General features: G+C 39.5%; 1 protein-coding gene across 2 annotated transcripts in view; it reads left to right on the plus strand.

Annotated features, from left to right (window-relative positions):
• The window catches only part of LAMA4 (laminin subunit alpha 4), a 147768-nt gene that overhangs the window by 84631 nt on the left and 45544 nt on the right, over window positions 1-17593 (plus strand). For both annotated transcript variants that reach the window (XM_080665457.1, XM_080665456.1), the window contains 4 exons: window positions 5606-5722; window positions 9600-9748; window positions 13103-13244; window positions 14094-14190. In XM_080665457.1, coding sequence (XP_080521583.1) covers window positions 5606-5722; window positions 9600-9748; window positions 13103-13244; window positions 14094-14190 — 505 coding nt within the window. The remainder of the gene's footprint in view (window positions 1-5605; window positions 5723-9599; window positions 9749-13102; window positions 13245-14093; window positions 14191-17593) is intronic.

Genomic DNA, 17593 nt, shown 5'->3' on the forward strand with positions numbered 1-17593 from the left:
GCCCTTACCTCCCCCCCACTGTCCTCATCCATAGGTGTATGATTTTTGTCCATTCTCTTCATGAACCCCCCCATACCCCTTTCCCCCTGAGAATTATCAGTCCACTCCCTTTCTATGCCCCTGATTCTATTATATTCACCAGATTATTCTGTTCCTCAGGTTTTTAATTCACTTGATTTTTAGGTTCGCTTGTTGATAGATATGTATTTGTTGTTCATAATTTTTCTCTTTACTTTTTTCTTCTTCCTCTTCTTTAAGAATACCTTTCAGCATTTCATATAATACTGGTTTGGTGGTGATGAACTCCTTCAGCTTTTTCTTATCTGTGAAGCTCTTTATCTGCCCTTCAATTCTGAATGATAGCTTTGCTGGGTAGAGTAATCTTGGTTGTAGGTTCTTGTTATTCATCACATTGAAAATTTCTTGCCACTCCCGTCTGGCCTGCATAGTTTCTGTTGAGAAGTCAGCTGACAGTCGTATGGGTGCTCCCTTGTAGGTAATTAACTGTTTTTCTCTTGCTGCTTTTAATATTCTCTCTTTGTCTTTTGCTCTTGGCATTTTAATTATGATGTGTCTTGGTGTGGTCCTCTTTGGATTCCTTTTGTTTGGGGTTCTGTGCGCTTCCTGGACTTGTAAGTCTATTTCTTTCACCAGGTGGGGGAAGTTTTCGGTCATTATTTCTTCAAATAGGTTTTCAGTATCTTGCTCTCTCTCTTCTTCTGGCACCCCCATAATTCTGATGTTGGTACGCTTGAAGTTGTCCCAGAGTCTTCTTACATTATCTTCAACTTTTTGGATTTTTTTTTTTTTTGCTTTTTGCTTTTTCGGTTGAGTGTTTTTTGCTTCTTTGTATTTCAATTCTTTGACTTGATTCTTGTGTTCCTCTATTCTGTTTCTGGGTCTCTGTATAATATTTTTTATTTCAGTCAGTGTATGTTTAATTTCTAGTTGGTCCTTTTTCATATCTTCGAGGGTCTCGTTATATTTATCGGCCTTTTCTAGGATATTCTTAAAAAGTCTTATAACCGTGGTTTTGAATTCTATATCCAGTCGTTTGTTTTCCTCCATTTCTTTCGTTTGTGATCTGATTCTTTGACCCCGCATTTTCACTGATTCCCTGAGTTGGTAAGGTAGATATTTGTGCTAGGTTTCCAATATGGCCCAGTGGGTCTGCTTCCCCAGTTAACCTGAGGTGGACACTCTTGGTGCACCCCTTTGTGGACTGTGTGTACAGCCTTGTTGTAATTAAGTCTTTATTGTTGTTGGTATCACTGGGAAGAATTGACCTCCGGGCCAGTTGGCTGTGAGGATCAGCTGTGTCTATGCTGGGAGAAGTTCGGTGCTGGAGACAGCCTTATAGGATTAGACTTCCCAAATTGCAATAGGCTCTGTGCTCAGCTTGGATGGGGTGGAGTCTCAGTCTTGGCTTCCTGTCAGCCTTGCCCTTGTGCGCCTGTGCGCTTTCAGTCCTCCGCCTTCCCCAGCCCGAGTCTCCGCCTGAGAGTCCAGACTCCCCCCACAAGAGCGTGGGTCCCCAGGGGCTCGCCTGGAACTGGGGTTCACTGCAGTCAGAACTGGGGCTCAGTGCCGTCAGGAGCCTCTGACTCCCTTCCACTAGGGAAAGCCTGTGGCAACCTCCACAGCCTTTGTGCGCACTGGCACGCGCGCGCGTGCGCACTTTCAGTCCTCCGCCTTCCCCGGCTCCCGAGTCTCCGCCCGAGAGTCCAGACTCCCCCCACAAGAGCGTGGGTCCCCCGGGGCTCGCCTGGAACTGGGGTTCACTGCAGTCAGAACTGGGGCTCAGTGCAGTCAGGATCCTCTGACTCCTTTCCACTAGGGAAAGCCTGTGGCAACTTCCGCAGCCTTTGTGCGCACTAGCACGCCGCGCCTTCAGACTTCTGCCTTTCCCAGCTCGAGTCTCCGCCCGAGAGTCCAGACTCCCCCTGTAAGAGCATGGGTCCCCAGAGGTTCGCCCGGAACTGGGGTTCAGTGCAGTCAGAACTGGGGTTCAGTGCGGTCGGAGGCTTCCTTCCCCCTTCCGCCAGAGAAAGTCAGCCAGGCTCTCAGCCGCCCTTCCTCTCTGCACACACAAAGCCCCTTTGCCGTACCTCCAATTCTCTGTGAGCTTTTCTTTTTCCTTCTAGTTGTAGGATTTTCACTCAGCCAGCTTTCCTGTGGTTCTGGATGGTGTCTGTTCTGTCTTTTAGTTGTAGTTTTGAAATTGTTGTGCGAGGCAGCAGTTTAGGTGTTTACCTATGCCGCCATCTTGGTTTCTCCTCACCTTTTGCTCTTTCTAAAAGCCTTCATTACCTCCTCACCAGAGTGCCTTTGATACCACAGCTTGTGAACCATTTAATACAGCAATTTTCAATCTTGTACATCTCATGGCACACATAAACTAATTACTGAAATTTTGCAGCACACCAAAAAATATATTTTGCCAATCTGACAAAAAATAGGTATAATTTTGATTCATTCATACCATATAGCTATTGTTGTGTTGGCTGTTGTCCTTTTTTTTTTTTTTTTTTTTTTTTTTTGACAATCTAAGAGAAAAATAGTGACCCTGACTGAAAGTCAGATATTGTATTTTTCAAATTTTCTTGTGGCACACCAGTGCACCTGCCTCAGCACACCAGTTAAAAATCACTGACTTAGTGAATCAAAATAAGTTTTGAATGCTATAACCAGCATTTTTTAAAGGGGAGAAAATAAATAAAATAGAGAATATCCAAGTATATAAACTAGACTAAGGAATAGTTTCATCACATTTCTACTTTAGTTAAATATGTTTACTGGATTGAAATATAAAATACATTTTTTACGTGGGCTATGGTTAAAAACAAGTGAAAGACACTGTCCTATGGGAAAGTCTATGCTGTTTCACGTGGCATACAGATGCCTCTCTGATGGGCCCGTGCCAGCCTCCTCAGCCATGCTTCTTGCCTTTTCCCTGCTTCACACATTCAGTTCAGACAATCTCACTCTACCAATAATCCCATGTGCCTGAAAGCACACTTCTTCTCCTTTGCCTGGAGAGCCCCAAGTATCAACTCCTCCAAGAAGCTACCCCATCCTTCCAGATGAGCAGGAGCTCCTCTCCAGCACCCCATAGTACACCTTGTGCTTATTTCCTTCTGTATTGTGACCATCTGTTAGTGGATCTGTCTCCCCCACTCAACAAAAGTATTTTAATTTTATTAATTATCATAACCCCAAAATCCAGTCTTTATACAAAACTAAAAAAAAAAATCATTTTGATGTCTGCCAACAGCAGCCACAGAATTAATAATTACATATTTACCTCACTATCCTACTCCCAACATCAAAGGATAGCAGCATGATAAAAATCTTTTTCAGATAAATATAAAATTTTATATTTCAAAAGTAGGTTGAATATTCTTTAAAAAGCACTGTTTAGAGAGTCTTATAAACCAAAGCTCTGCCTTCCCAGGACTGTTTCTATCATTTATTTTAGGATCAGGAAACTTTTTTTTTTTTTTGTATATGTGCACTGGATACTATGCATGCAGAATAGTGCTAATTATGTCATTTTCATAATTATTTTGAAAACTTTCTTTTGTTCAAGTTGACCATCTTTCTGTAGGAATATCTTTATTTCTTCCAAAGCTAATTTTATTCATTCTGTCTAATGGCATCCTATCTAATAAAAGGGTAATATGCAAATTAACCATCACTCCATCACAAAGATGGTGGCGCCCATAGCCACAAGATGGTAGCTCCCAGTCCTCTTAACCCTGCCGGAGTCCCCCAGTCCTGGGGTGCAGCTGCTGAGAGTGGGCAGCATGAGATGCTTGGCAGAATGCTTGCTTCGTTGCCACAGCCAGGAGGCAAGCGTTCCACACCTGGCTGCAGATGGGCCTCTGGGCTGCGGAGAGCCTCTGGACAGCGGGCACGGAGCAGCCAGGCCCTGCAGAGAGCTACTGGTGCACGGATTCATGCGCAGGGCTACTAGTATGTGATAAGTGGGGGAAACCCTTTAACTTGCAGCATATCGTTTTCCAACTACTGCAAATGAACTTACCATGCAGTGTTGTGAACACTCAGCTTTGAAGTTTGGCTATGACCTTGGGGTGTTAGCAGTGTTCCCTTAAGGTGACCCAGACTCAGGGCTTCCTGATGGGGTTACAGCTCAGACTCTGTCAAAAGAAAATTGCTCTGATAGAGCTAACTAATACCAACCATTTTCCATCTCCCTTCCTTATATGCTTTAAAATATTGCTTTTGTGCAGAGCTGTGTAAATACTGCTCCTTATGTGGATAAAAATAACCCCAGATAGTCACACTGTATTAAGCTTGATGGATATTGAGGGGAAATTGATATTTGTAATGTCGTTGCATTAAGGGGATGTTCAAATGAGATTCTTTTCTGTCCCTAGACCTTTATCTTCCCCTGTAGCAACATATTTGGAGAAGAAGGACTCCATCTTTCTTTCCACTAAATCAGGAAAGACCTCAGGAAGTAAGGAAGACATTAAGATGAACTTAAGCCCTAACCGGTTTGGCTCAGTGGATAGAGCGTCGGCCTGCGGACTGAAGGGTCCCAGGTTCGATTCCAGTCAAGGGCATGTACCTTGGTTGTGGGTACATCCCCAGTGGGGGGTGTGCAGGAGGCAGCTGATCGATGTCTCTCTCTCATTGATGTTTCTAACTCTCTCTCCCTCTCCCTTCCTCTCTGTAAAAAAATCAATAAAAATATATTTAAAAAAAAAAAAGATGAACTTAAGTTTTAATGACTGTCCTACTACATCTGAGCTTCTGTAATTATTTCTAGGATAACCTAGATTATACCATAGCTTATATATTTCAACCCTAAATTAAATTATCATTTTCAAAGTAACTTTAACTCATTTTTTACTGATTGTAAAATTAATCTTTTACTTTTCTCTCATAAAGTTTCATTCTTGTTTGCTTTCAAACTCTGAATTCACTTGAAGTTCCATAATATTTCTTCAGAATCACAACATCCCTGTCCAATAGTGAAGGTGGAAATTATAAAATTCATCAAAAAATGTATCAGCAACTTTGGCAGTTTCCTTCCTCAAAAATTCTGAACATCTAACATAATGAGCTCAGAATGGGAGAAAGCAAGATCACAATTTTGTGCTTTAATAATAGAGCCATTTTAAATTTTACAAAAGACAGTAAGATTATTCTGTATATGCTTTATCTCTACCCAAATGAGCTATTTGTCCCCCAAGTTAGCACATGATAAATACTGTTTTGAATTAATTCATTTTCCAATTATTGCAAATATAGAGCCTACATTCAAACCTGTCTTCATAGTTCCATTTTACATTTATGGAGAAATGAGTGCTAGCTCTGAGATGATGATGTTTTAAGTATTAATCTACAAGCTTCAAAGCTTCCAAGGTGCCTCCTTTTGTTATATCCATGTCATAGTGAGGAAACTAAGCATTCAAAGGGTAGAAGTCCCCAAAGTCGCACAGCAATTAGGTGGTGGGGCTGAGATTGGGACCCGGATCTGCCTGGGGCAAGGACAACGAGTGGACATTGACCACTCTCTGATGCTTTCTCTAAAGCCGCCTTCTCTTCTTCTGTCCTTTACTCTTCCTCCCTACAGAAACAACACGACAAAGTGAGAGGACACATGGATGGGGTGAATGCCTCCCTGAGGACATCTTCAGACTCTCTGGTAACGCCTCGTCTGACCCTTATAGAACTTGATGAAATAATAAAGGTAAGGACACATGTGACCTGTGCAGGTTTGTACTGACAGCAGATTAGAGCAGCAGCTCAGTGTCACAGAATAATTGAATCCAATTCAAATCTATCAACTTAGCTGGCATTATAAAACTAAGATCAAGTGACTAAATTTTTCAGTTTCTTTTATTGAATGGTGGCCACTAGCCATATATGGCTACTTAAATTTAAATGATTTAAAATAAAATATTAAAACTTTAATTTCTTAATTATGTTAGCCACAGTTCAAGTGCTCAATAGTGCCACGTGTGATCGCCATCTCAGTCTTTCAGCACCAAGCTCCCTGTCTTCTTCTCCATCCCTACCTCCATCACTGTCCTTAGAGAGATCAGAATTCAGATGGATGAGCTCACCAGCTCTCAGACCTCCAGTTCCTTGAACTCGTGTCCAACAAGCTTTTCCTCCAGTCCACCTCTGTTATCCCTCTTATGGCCATACTCTGGTCTTCAATAACAGAACCTCCTCCCAAATCCAGTTTCAAGCACCTTCCACCCTAAGCACCATCTCTATCTTACTCTAGAATGCCCACTCCAACAATTCTATAGCCACATGGAGACCTCCTCTACTTCATTTATCCTCTTCTCATATCCTCTCTTTCCTTCTTAAGCAGCTAAAATTATCAATATACTCATTCTTTGCAAACACCCTTAACTTCTATACTATGCCCCTACTGTACTCACCTGAGAATTCTAACCCTATATCCCCAATAAACCCAAGTATGCCCAGCATCCAGTACAGCCAACATGACTGGGGGGAAACCCACCTCCTCTTCTATCAGTCTGGCTGGTGAATTTGCTTCATGCTTCACTAAAAAATTAAGAACAAAGAGAACCCCCCTCATATTTCCTCCCTAAATCTACCACTCACCTGTATCTGTATCCAGATGTCTACCTTCCTTCCTGTAATAAATAATAAACTGTCCCTTCTCCTGATACAGTCTCATTCCTTCACCTGTTTTTTTTTTATTCTATCTTTCCTCACCTTGAATACAGGGCAGTAGGGTATGACTTCCAAAAGCATGCCATCTCTCTTCTGGTTCACCCAGTTCATATTCTTCACTGGATCATTACTGCCAACATACAGACATGCTTTAATAGCCCCTATCTTTCAAAAATTAAAGAGAAAAAAGACCTGGCTTACATCTCAATACTATTCTCAGCATCACAGCAAAATATCTTGAGCCATTTAAAGTTACTGTTTCCACCCCACCCCCCAGCTCCACACTGTCTACTGTACTCAGCCCACTCCAAATGGGAGTCCCTGCCCCTCGCCGAGGTTGTGCTTGTCCAAGTCACCAGCAACTTCAACATAGCCAAAACCATGGTTGCATCTCTCTCCGCAGCATTCTCAGCCTTGCACTGCTAACCTTCCTTCCTTATTTAAAGACCCTGCCCTGGCTCCTCCAATACCCCACTCACCTGGCTCTCCTCCCCCTCATTGGCCATTTCTTGCCAGCCTCCTTTGCTGGCTTCACTGCTGCACATCTTCTCAGGGACAAATATTTTAGGCTCTGCAGGATACATACAACTGCTCTCCCTTATTCTTTTCTTGGTTTTTGCTTGTTACTTTTTTACAACCCCTTAAAAATGTAAACAAACATACTCTTAGCCGGGAGCTATACAAAAAAACAGCCTCAGGCGATACCTGGCATTGGGCTGGGTTGATCCCTGCTCTGGATAATGAATGGCTCAGTACTCAGTTGTGGGCCCTTCTTTCTATTTATACTCACTCTCCATTTACTCCCATTGAATCCCATGACTTTAAAAATTAATTATATGTATTATTCTACAATTTATATCTCTGACTCTGATGCCTTCCCTGAGGTCCAAATTCTTACATCTGAATGCTTACTTGACATTTGCAAGTATGAACTCAGCGTGGTTTGTAGCAAAATCACAATTTCATCTACCACTTCGATATGTAATAGGCATATCAAATCTAAATATTCTGAATAAAATCTGCTTTTCCCTAGTCTCCCCCACCTCTCAATAAACGGCACAACCCAATAGCTCAAAGAAAAATTATGGACTCATTCTTGATTTCTCCTTTTTTCTCTCCATTTCAGCAAGACCTATTGGCCCTGTCTCCAGATTGAATGCTTGCTCTCTTCTCTGCTACTCCTCCTTAGTCTAAGTCTCCTCATCTCCAGTGTGATCTGCAACAGAGCCTCCTACTGATCCATTTGGCTCTACCCTTGACCCTCAAGACTTATTCTCTATGCAGTAGCAGAAAAATACTTTAAAAACATAATCAGATCCCATTACTTCTCCTACATAAAACCTCCTGTGACACTTAAAGTAAGAAACAAGCTTATTTTACCATGGCCCATGAGACCCTAAGTGACTGGTGCTGGCCCACCCTCATGCCCCGCAATGTCCCTCCCTCACAACACTCCAGACTGTTACACTCTAACTCCTCTCTAATTTTCTAACACACTACCATATTTGTTCCTACCTCAGGACCTTTTCACCTGCTGTCCTGAAGTTTTCAAATGGCTAGTGTCCTTGTGACCATTCAATCTAAGTGGGCCTCTTACTTTCAATCACTCTCCAACCTACCTGACCTGTTGTATTTTATTCAAAGTACTTTTACTCCCTGAAATTAACTTGATCAGTTATCTTATCATTTTTTTAGCATCTGTATCTTCCCACCAGATTGTAAATTCCTTGAGAGCAGAGAATGTGTCCACAAATATCTATTCTATCTCCTTAAAGAGTGCCTGACACATAGTAGGCACACAATGAATGTTTATTGAATGAATTAATGAGTAAAGGTGGAATGCCCATGGCATTTTTTCTGCTTATACAATTAAAAATATTATCTTCAATATATTGTTCCCCATATGAGCAACCAAATGGCTAGCTGTTTAATACTGTCTTCATAAAAATAAACCCTATGTGCCAGAAAGTGTACTACACTCTGGGAATACAAAAATAAATGTAGTTTCTGTCTCCCAGGATTGTGTAAGCTGGTGAAAGTAATATTCAAGTAAAAAGATTACAATAATGAAATACGTGGTTTTAAAAAATATGTGGCCATACTGAACTCACCCTACAGAAGTCAGGGATGGCTTCATCAGGGAAGTGATCATTTGAGCTGAATTTGGAAGGATGAGTAGAATTTTTCCAGGTGGATGAGACAGAAAAGAAGGGAACCGTATCTCCCAGACAGATAAAATAGCATGCACAAGGACACAGGGGTCAGAAAAATTATGGAGCGTTGAAACAACAATCAGTTACTCAAGTGTGGACCCTAGGTGTAGTAGGGTGAGGAGTGGTGAGAAATGAAATTCGGTGAGAGGAGGAGTCCATTGATGAAGACATGCTAAGGAATTGGATTTGCACCTGCAAAGCAATGGTTGATTTTGAGAAGGGAAATAACATAATCAGATTTGCTTAACAGAAAGATCAGCATTCCTTCAGGATGGCAGAGAATGAGTTGGAAGACGAAAAAACTGGGCTCACAGAGAGGAGTTAGAGTTCTTGGGAAGAAAGGGGCTGAGTCAAACCCTGAGGAACACCAGCTTTTAAGGTTTCTTTCCTGGCCAGAGAAATAGGAGCCCAACCAGGAGAGAGCAGCATCACAGAAGCTAGCTTTGGTTGATTTAGTTTTGTTTGCTTTCAGATCAGAGATGGCAGAGCATGTCTGAGTGCTAGGGAAGCAATCAGTAGAGAAGAAGGAGTTAACTGTGCAAGAGAAACAGATAAATATTTACTTATATTTATCATGTAGACCTAGCCTGAAATTTATTGAACTTCATAATGATGAAGAATAGATTATCTTTTGATACTCCCTGGGAAAAATGTTTTAAGTTTTTCTAAATTCAACTCATTTTTTAAAAATATTTCCTTTAGAATGCATCAGGGATTTATGCTGAAATAGATGGAGCCAAAAATGAACTACAGGGAAAGCTATCCAACCTAAGTAACCTCGGTTATAGTTTAGTCCAAGAAGCTGTTGACCATGCACACAATCTTCAACAAGAGGCCGATGAACTAAGCAGGTAATATCCTGGTTTGAGAAATGCAAATATCTACATGGGCTGATTAACTTATTTTTATTCGATTCCATATGCCAGAGTTACTGGGATTCAGTGTTAGCAGGTTGGTTTGAGGGTTGGGTTTGCTTTTTTATTTGTTTATTGATGGGCAGTCTTAGAACCAATCACTGTTTATTGAAATCACTTCAGGGAGACAGTTTTCAATTAAAAAAAACCTGTCAGATCACAGACCTGTGTTTGGAGTGAGGGGATTTCTGTTTCATAATTATTAATGCATTTTTAAATATATTTTTATTGGTATCAGAGAGGAAGGGAGAGGGAGAGAGAGAAACATCAATGATGAGAGAGAATCATTGATTGGCTGCCTCCTGCACGCCCCCTACTGGGGATCGAGCCCACAACCTAGGCATGTGCCCTTGACCAGAAGTGCGCCCTGAACCCTTCAGTCCGCAGGCCGATGCTCTATCCACTGAGCCAAACCGGCTAGGGCTACTAATGCATTTTGCTTAGAGGCATAATTTGCAAAATATCAAATAAATCAGATCCCTTTACAGGGTCTAAATCTACCATAATTGCCTATTTACTTCATTGGCAGTATTAGCTTTCTATACTCCAGTTTCTTCAGTAAAGCTGGTTGGAAGTTGGTAAAACAACTGACTTCTGGTAAATACTCTCAATACTCTACACTGCCCAACAGGATCTATTTGATTTCAACACCTGTTAAGAGAAAAGTCAATGGACATTTTTTTCTCGTAGCATTTAGAAGAGAGTCATGCACCCTTTGGGGACTCAATTCATGTTCATTGAAATGTACTGAAAGATTGGAATTGAATTCATGGCCTTGAAATAATAGGTAAATAATGAGATAATTACAGAGAAAGGACTGCAAATTCGGCCATTAGAAATAAGAATCAGTCAAGGTTATGAACAACATAAGAACCAATAGTAACTTATGTTCAAAACTTAAATCATCCTTTTATTTCTGATTGCTAAAAATTTCTAATATCCTTACAAATGTACTGAGAATTGAGAGAGAGAAATGGGGGAGAAAGTGGGTGTGTGTGCAAGGGGAGGGAGACAGGTCTTGTCAAGCCTTGGTGTGTTATATCCAGCTCTGTGTCATGCTCCCAGGAAATATGCTTTTGATAAAGCCAATAAAATGGAACTTGGCTAAAAGACTGCTTTGGATAATGTGCTGCCTTGGTAGAATGTTATTTTGAGACCCATCCCTGTGCACTCTTCAAATTCTTTGCTCATTGTAATGGCCATCCTCCTGCCTGGGATCCCAGCACACACCTTCCCTAAATGCTGCTCTGCGGCAAGCAGTGTCCCAGCGAGATTCTAAGTTATCACATGCTTTGCATGAAACATGATGGGGAACATCAATCACCCTGAAGCCCTTTTGTGTTCAGGATATTTCTGATTAAATATATGCAGGGAACCTTCCAAATTTAAAGACACATTTCCTTCAAAATGTGAATATACCTCAACATCTATCTGGATACCCAATGATTTGCATGTTGTGCCTCAAAAAAGAGATAAACATAATTCATCAAGAAGCTCCCATTGCAAAAACACATTTTATTTTCTATATTGATGTAGCACTTGTTTTGTGCCTTGTAATGAAAACAAGTAACAAAGGCTTTGTTTCAAGCTCTCGGGTACATCTTACCACTCTAGCCAGCAACATTTTAAAATATTAATAAATATTTATAAAATTATATTCCTTTTATCCTTTAAAAAAAGAAAACTTCCTCAGGTTTTACTTTCTGAGCGATTTCTAAGAACAAGGGGCTCTGGGGAGGAAGAAATGGCAAGATCAGAATTACCTCTGCAAAGTAGGGCTGCATCGCGACTTGCATGGGCCCTGGGTTCTTTTGCCTTTGTGGGCCCCTTCCTCCATAAAAGGTTAAAAATTATATGTCATGACTGCCTTAATATAAAAACAAATGTTATCATTGTCCTCCCTACTGAGTCAGCCCTGGTGTGGAGGAGCCAGGGAAATGACTGGAACAAAAGAGAAGGAAGTAGCCAAAGAAATGCAGAGGAAGTCACTCTGAGCTTGGAGAGCATGCAAGACCTGACACGGAATGCAGAAGGCTGAGAAACAATTGACTGAGCTCAACAGGTCAGGGCATTTGAAGAGATGAGCCACATGAGATCTGCAATCTCATATACTGGGTCACAGAGAATCTTCTGGAAGTTACTGATGAATTAAGGGGTACTACTCACCAGTGTTTGGAACTGAGAGAAAAAGGTGGAACTGGTGGATTTAAAATTGAGACAAATGACTGAGCATAAGCTGCAGAAAGGGGGTGGCATTTATGTTCTAGAGGAAGAAGTATGTGTCAATAAAATGAATTATTGACTAGTTTGGAATTCCAATTCAGGAAATACCTTAGGTATAAAAATAAATCCTAATGTTTACTGAGCACCAGGCATGGTGCCAATCATTTCACATATTTTGTCCCTGTGGACCTCATATCAATCCTCTGAGGCATATGCTGTTATCAGCACCTATGTGATTGTTCAGTGCATGCTGGGTACTCAATAAATGTTAGATGAACCTTACAGAGGCCAGAAAGGGGCAAAGGCAGAGAACATGGTATACAGGGCGGGGTTGGGGGGATATGAAAAGAGATGTGTGCTTAAGGGAGGCAGCCAGGCCTCAAGAGTGAGACAAACCCTCTTCAGAGCCTCACTTGCTTCTATGAAAAGGGAGTAACAATATCTAGGTCATGGATGTGCTAAGTATTAAAAACATAATATATATAACAGGGCTATCCCGTAACTATCCATAGATACTCCATGAATATTATTCCCCTTCTTAAGGAAAAATATGGTCTGTTATGTAAGGGAAATAGGGCCATGCAAGAAAAAAGGAAAGTAAGGTTGAATGAATAGTGAACCCAGCTAATGCCTGACACCATGCTGAGGCTGTGCACCTCTCTGAGAGCCTTGGTTTCTTTTATGGAAATGGAATAGCGATGTTGACCTGAGTCAGGAGTAGATGAGGATGACTGGGTTCATTCCTCTGCCTGACCGCCAAGCATAAACTCTTGCTTGAAGAGGTGTAGAGGGCTGTTTTTAACTCATCATTTCCTTTTCCTGTGGCTGCTGCCAGGCAGACAGCTGCCATGGAGCCACAATAGGATGGTTTTGTGGTCACTGAAGGCAGAGGAATGCAAAGGAGATGAGCCTCTAGGAAATGAGCTTAGGAAAACCTTGTCAAGCCAGGTGACTTTGAATAACAGGAAGTGCCTGTGGTCCTGGAAGCATTCCAATCAAGCCCTACACATGGCCCTGTTTCCCAAAGAGGTGAGATGGAAAAATAATGACAAGTTTGTTCATTAACAGGAATTTACACAGTTCAGACACAAATGGGCTGGTTCAGAAGGCTTTGGACGCTTCCAATGTCTATGAAAACATTGCCAATTACCTTAGTGAAGCCAACGATACGGCAGAATTGGCTTTGAACATCACTGACCAAATTTACGATGTGAGTATTCTCTTATTTTAAAATTCATTTATATGTTGCCTTTTCCCAGATATGACTTTTCTGTTTTCTAATGTCATCTCTTGATCTTCCAAAATGTAATACAAATGGCAGAAAGAGCAGAACCAAGAAAAGACCATTTTATTTATGTTATGAATGTTTCAATAGTACACTTTCTTCAAGATGTGCCCTAGTCCAGACAGCAAATGCCAGTTTTTTGGACAGTTGCTTGAGGCCACAGTTCCTGAATAAAACATATTTAAGATTAGTTCCTGGTGAGAGAGAATATGCTTTATGCAGACATTCATATTTTTTCTTTTTTCCCCCAATTTATTTCTCAATTGCAGGTGACATACAATATTATATTAGTTTTGGTGTACAACATAGTGATTAGACACTTATATATATGTACCCTGTGAAGTGATCAACCCTATAAATCTAGTACCCACCTGGCCAATACATGGTTATTACAATGTTATTAACCATATTCCCTTTGCTTTTTTACATCTCCATGACTATTTTTATACCTGTTAATTTTTACTTTTTAATCTCTTTCATCTTTTGATTTTTTTCCAACTCAAAAATTATTTGTTGATGGTTTCTACACGGCAAACACTTTGATGGGGCCTTGGCCAGGCGCTATTCTTAGTTTGCTGAATTTTCCTCAAAAATCATTTATCTTGAAAATGCGAGGACATTGTTGTCTCATGTTCACCATTGACCTTGAAAGATGACCTATGAAAATGAGGTTGCATGAATTTTGCTTGGTGTTTAGCAGATAAACTGCATCATTTAAATCACAAATAGCTCTTCTACCATCATTCTTACTTTCTCCACTCAATTCCTTTGTAGGCTGTGAGTGGGATTGACACTCAAATCATTTACCACAAAGATGAAAGCGAGAACCTCCTCAATCAAGCCAGACAACTGCAAACAAGGGCAGATCCCAGTAAGTATCTTCACTTTCCCACCTCCTTCAGGTTTATACTAGTAGCTGCTTCCCTCCTTTCATATAATATTTCTGCAGGTAGACAGATTTTAAAATTCTAGGATTAATGGATAAGTGATATTTCAACTGAATAATACATTAATAGTTCCTGCTCAGAGTCAAGGTGTAACAAAGCAAAGATTAGATATTTTGAAATCAATTGTGGGTTAAAACACACACACACACACCTTTTGCCCTAGCTGCCGTGGTTCAGTGGTTAGAGCATCGGCCTTTGCACTAAAGACTACCAGAGTCTCAGGTTCCATTGCTGGCCCCAGCCAGGGAGCATGTGGGAGACAACTGGTAGATGTGTCTTTCACATCAGAGTTTCTCTCTCTCACTCTCTCTCTCTCTCTCTCTCTCTCTCTCTCTCTTTCTCTCTCTCTCTCTCTCTTCCCTCTCTCTCCTTCCCACCTCCCTTCCACTCTCTGTAAAAAATCAATGGGAAAAATATCCTTGGGTGAGGATTAACAAAAAAGCAAAACAGACACACACACACACACACACACACACACACACACACACACACACACCTTTTATATAGTAAAACATGTGGTGGGAATTCTTGCTAATCAAATGGACTAATTAATACAAACTTATCATAAATACCAATTTTTATAGAGATTATGCCATAAAACACACTTAACACTAAAACTATACTGCACATCATTTATTCTTTCTTGGACAATTCAGAAGTTTCCTTAAAATTTTACCCATGATGACCCATTTAGGTCATCACTGTGAGGGTCAGGAAGCTAGGGTACCACAAAGCCGTTTGGTTATTTCTGCTTTCTTGCAGTTAGTGTTTTTTAAAGTTACTGTATTTAGGACAAGCCTAATGGCCGTAGGGAAAGAAGCATTTTCAAAGGCTGGCATTTGCATCTGCTGAAGCGATACCTCCCAAGAGTGGTAGAGGGAGGAAAAAATTAAAGTGAATCGTTTTAATCAATTCTGAATCTTAAAAACAATTGAACTGAATAAGAATTTCGCTGAACATTATTCATCACAGACGTAATGAACTCATTTCTAAGGATAGTCGAGCATTGACTAATGAGATTGGAAATCCATTATCTAGCTAACTTCTAGTTACCACCTAAAAACAAAAGGCTAAGCTTGAAACTGAACACTTCATGTAATTTTATCAAAGCAATTAATCTCGAGTACTACTGTGCTTTTTTTTAACAAAGAAGTACTTGGAAAATAAGTGCATTTGTTTTTCATATGCAGAATAGTTAACTATTTAATTACCACAAAACAACTATTATTTTATGCCAGTCTTGACCATACTCTTTAGAAAAGAGTTACATTAGTAACTAAAGAATTTGATGAATATTAAAATATTTTAAGTAAATGTTGCCATATCTATGTATTGATTTTGTTTCATGTGATGTGAAGACCAGAATATGCAGATCTTCATGATTCAATGACTTAAATATTTTATTTTCCTCACTAATTTTCAAAGTATTGTCTCAATCCTGTCATTATTGAGTTATTGAACCTCGTGAAAGCAGTTTTTTTATTTTAGGAATGCTATCTCTTCAAAATTCCATGTTTTATATACAGATAAGTCTCTCTGCATTGGTCTCTTTGGATATATTGTAGATTTTGTTACCTATTTCATGATCTTGCTAGTTAAATCCCTTCATTTGTTTATTTGTAAAAGGGACACTGAAGGAAAGTTAGGACTGTGTGGTTAAGAACTTGACTCCCTTTAAACAATACACATGTTTGTGATATACATTTAAATTTCCAAGTTGAACCATATTCATCTACTGAGTTACATTGTAATTTCAGATTGCTGTTAATTTATATCCAAATGACTTTCAATGATCAATCATTTTCTTCCTTTTCTTCATTGTCAAATAGTTAATAAACTCAGGAAGCAGCTATTTAAAGAAATCTTCTATTGAATTCATTTGTAAAATAAAAAATGTTTATGTAACACAATAAGTTCCAAATAGGACATACTCTTCATGAAACATTTCTTCTTATAAACATCCAGCCCAAAATAGATTTTCTTCCTCCTATTTTTATCGAGTTCCAAATACAGAACTAAATATATTATTTCTCAGTATATCAGCTAGTGTTTTTTTCAGTCAAAGGACCCAAAAGAAAGAGATAAAAAGATTTTTTATACCACAATATTCAAAAAGTGAAGTTAAAAGAGAGGGAGAGAGTTGAATACAACTCCAAAATGTTTAAGTTCCTCCTTGAATTCTGGGAAATTCTCGAACACTACCCAGAGGAAATAAGAAAGAAATGCTTGTACTTTGGTTGCATTGTACTTGGTGACAGAGTCAACGAAGCACCACCCATTGTATACCCATTATACACATGTGGGGAAAAGATAACTGAACAATAACCAAGCATACCAGACTATGCAATAAAAAGGACTAAGTACACCATGGGAGAGTATATATTTACAAGCCCATTAGAAATAAAGAGAAGTGTATAATGGGAAGTGAAAACGGTATTTTTCTGTTTATCAAGAAGCATGATTTCCTTGATGGTTTGTAAAGTAAGCCAAGCATGAACACATTTTGGGGAAGTTGATTCTTCAGTTCAGATGACAAGTTATTATATCCTGACTTTTTTGGAATTGGTCCCAGATAACACAGTTTAGGACTATGCTACAAGCACACTTTCAATAATAGTTTTGTAAGAAAAAGACTATTAAAACTGAAACAAGAACAAATAGAAAATCTGACAGACTGTATAATAAATTTAATCAGTAATTAAACCCTCCCCACAAAAAATCTCAAGGAATCAATGGGTTCTTCCAAACTTTTAAAGAAAAAAAATGACACCACTCACATATAAATTCTTCTAGAATATAGAAGAAGTGGAAATACTCTCTAACTTCCTCTATGAAGCAAACAAAATACCAAAATCTGACAAGGACCTTATCAAAAAGGAAAATTTATAAGCCAAATTCTCTCATAACAAGACCAAGTTAAGTTTTTTCCCCGATTTCAAGGGTAGTTTAACATTTAAAACATCAATAGTAACTTACCACACTTACAGAATGTAGAAGGAGATTTCTAAGATCATCTCACTACATGCAGGAAAATTATTTAACAAAATTCAATACCCATTTATATTTTTGTAAAAACTCATAGCAAACTCGGCATAGACTTAAGCTTCCATAATTCAATAAAGAATAATAAAATAACATTCAGCAACTTAAAACTGAAATGTTGAAAGCTTCCCCACCAACACTGAAAGCAAGACAAGGAAGCCCCACATTACCAATTCAATGAATAAAATCCAGTTTAGTTCTGTGTATACCAATGAGAAATTAACTTTTAAAAATAACACCATTTGCAATACAATACCAAGCAATAAATCTGATGAAAAATGCTAA

This window comes from Plecotus auritus (genome assembly GCF_963455305.1).
Source record: "Plecotus auritus genome assembly, chromosome: 4".
In the NCBI taxonomy this organism is placed as follows: domain Eukaryota; kingdom Metazoa; phylum Chordata; class Mammalia; order Chiroptera; family Vespertilionidae; genus Plecotus; species Plecotus auritus.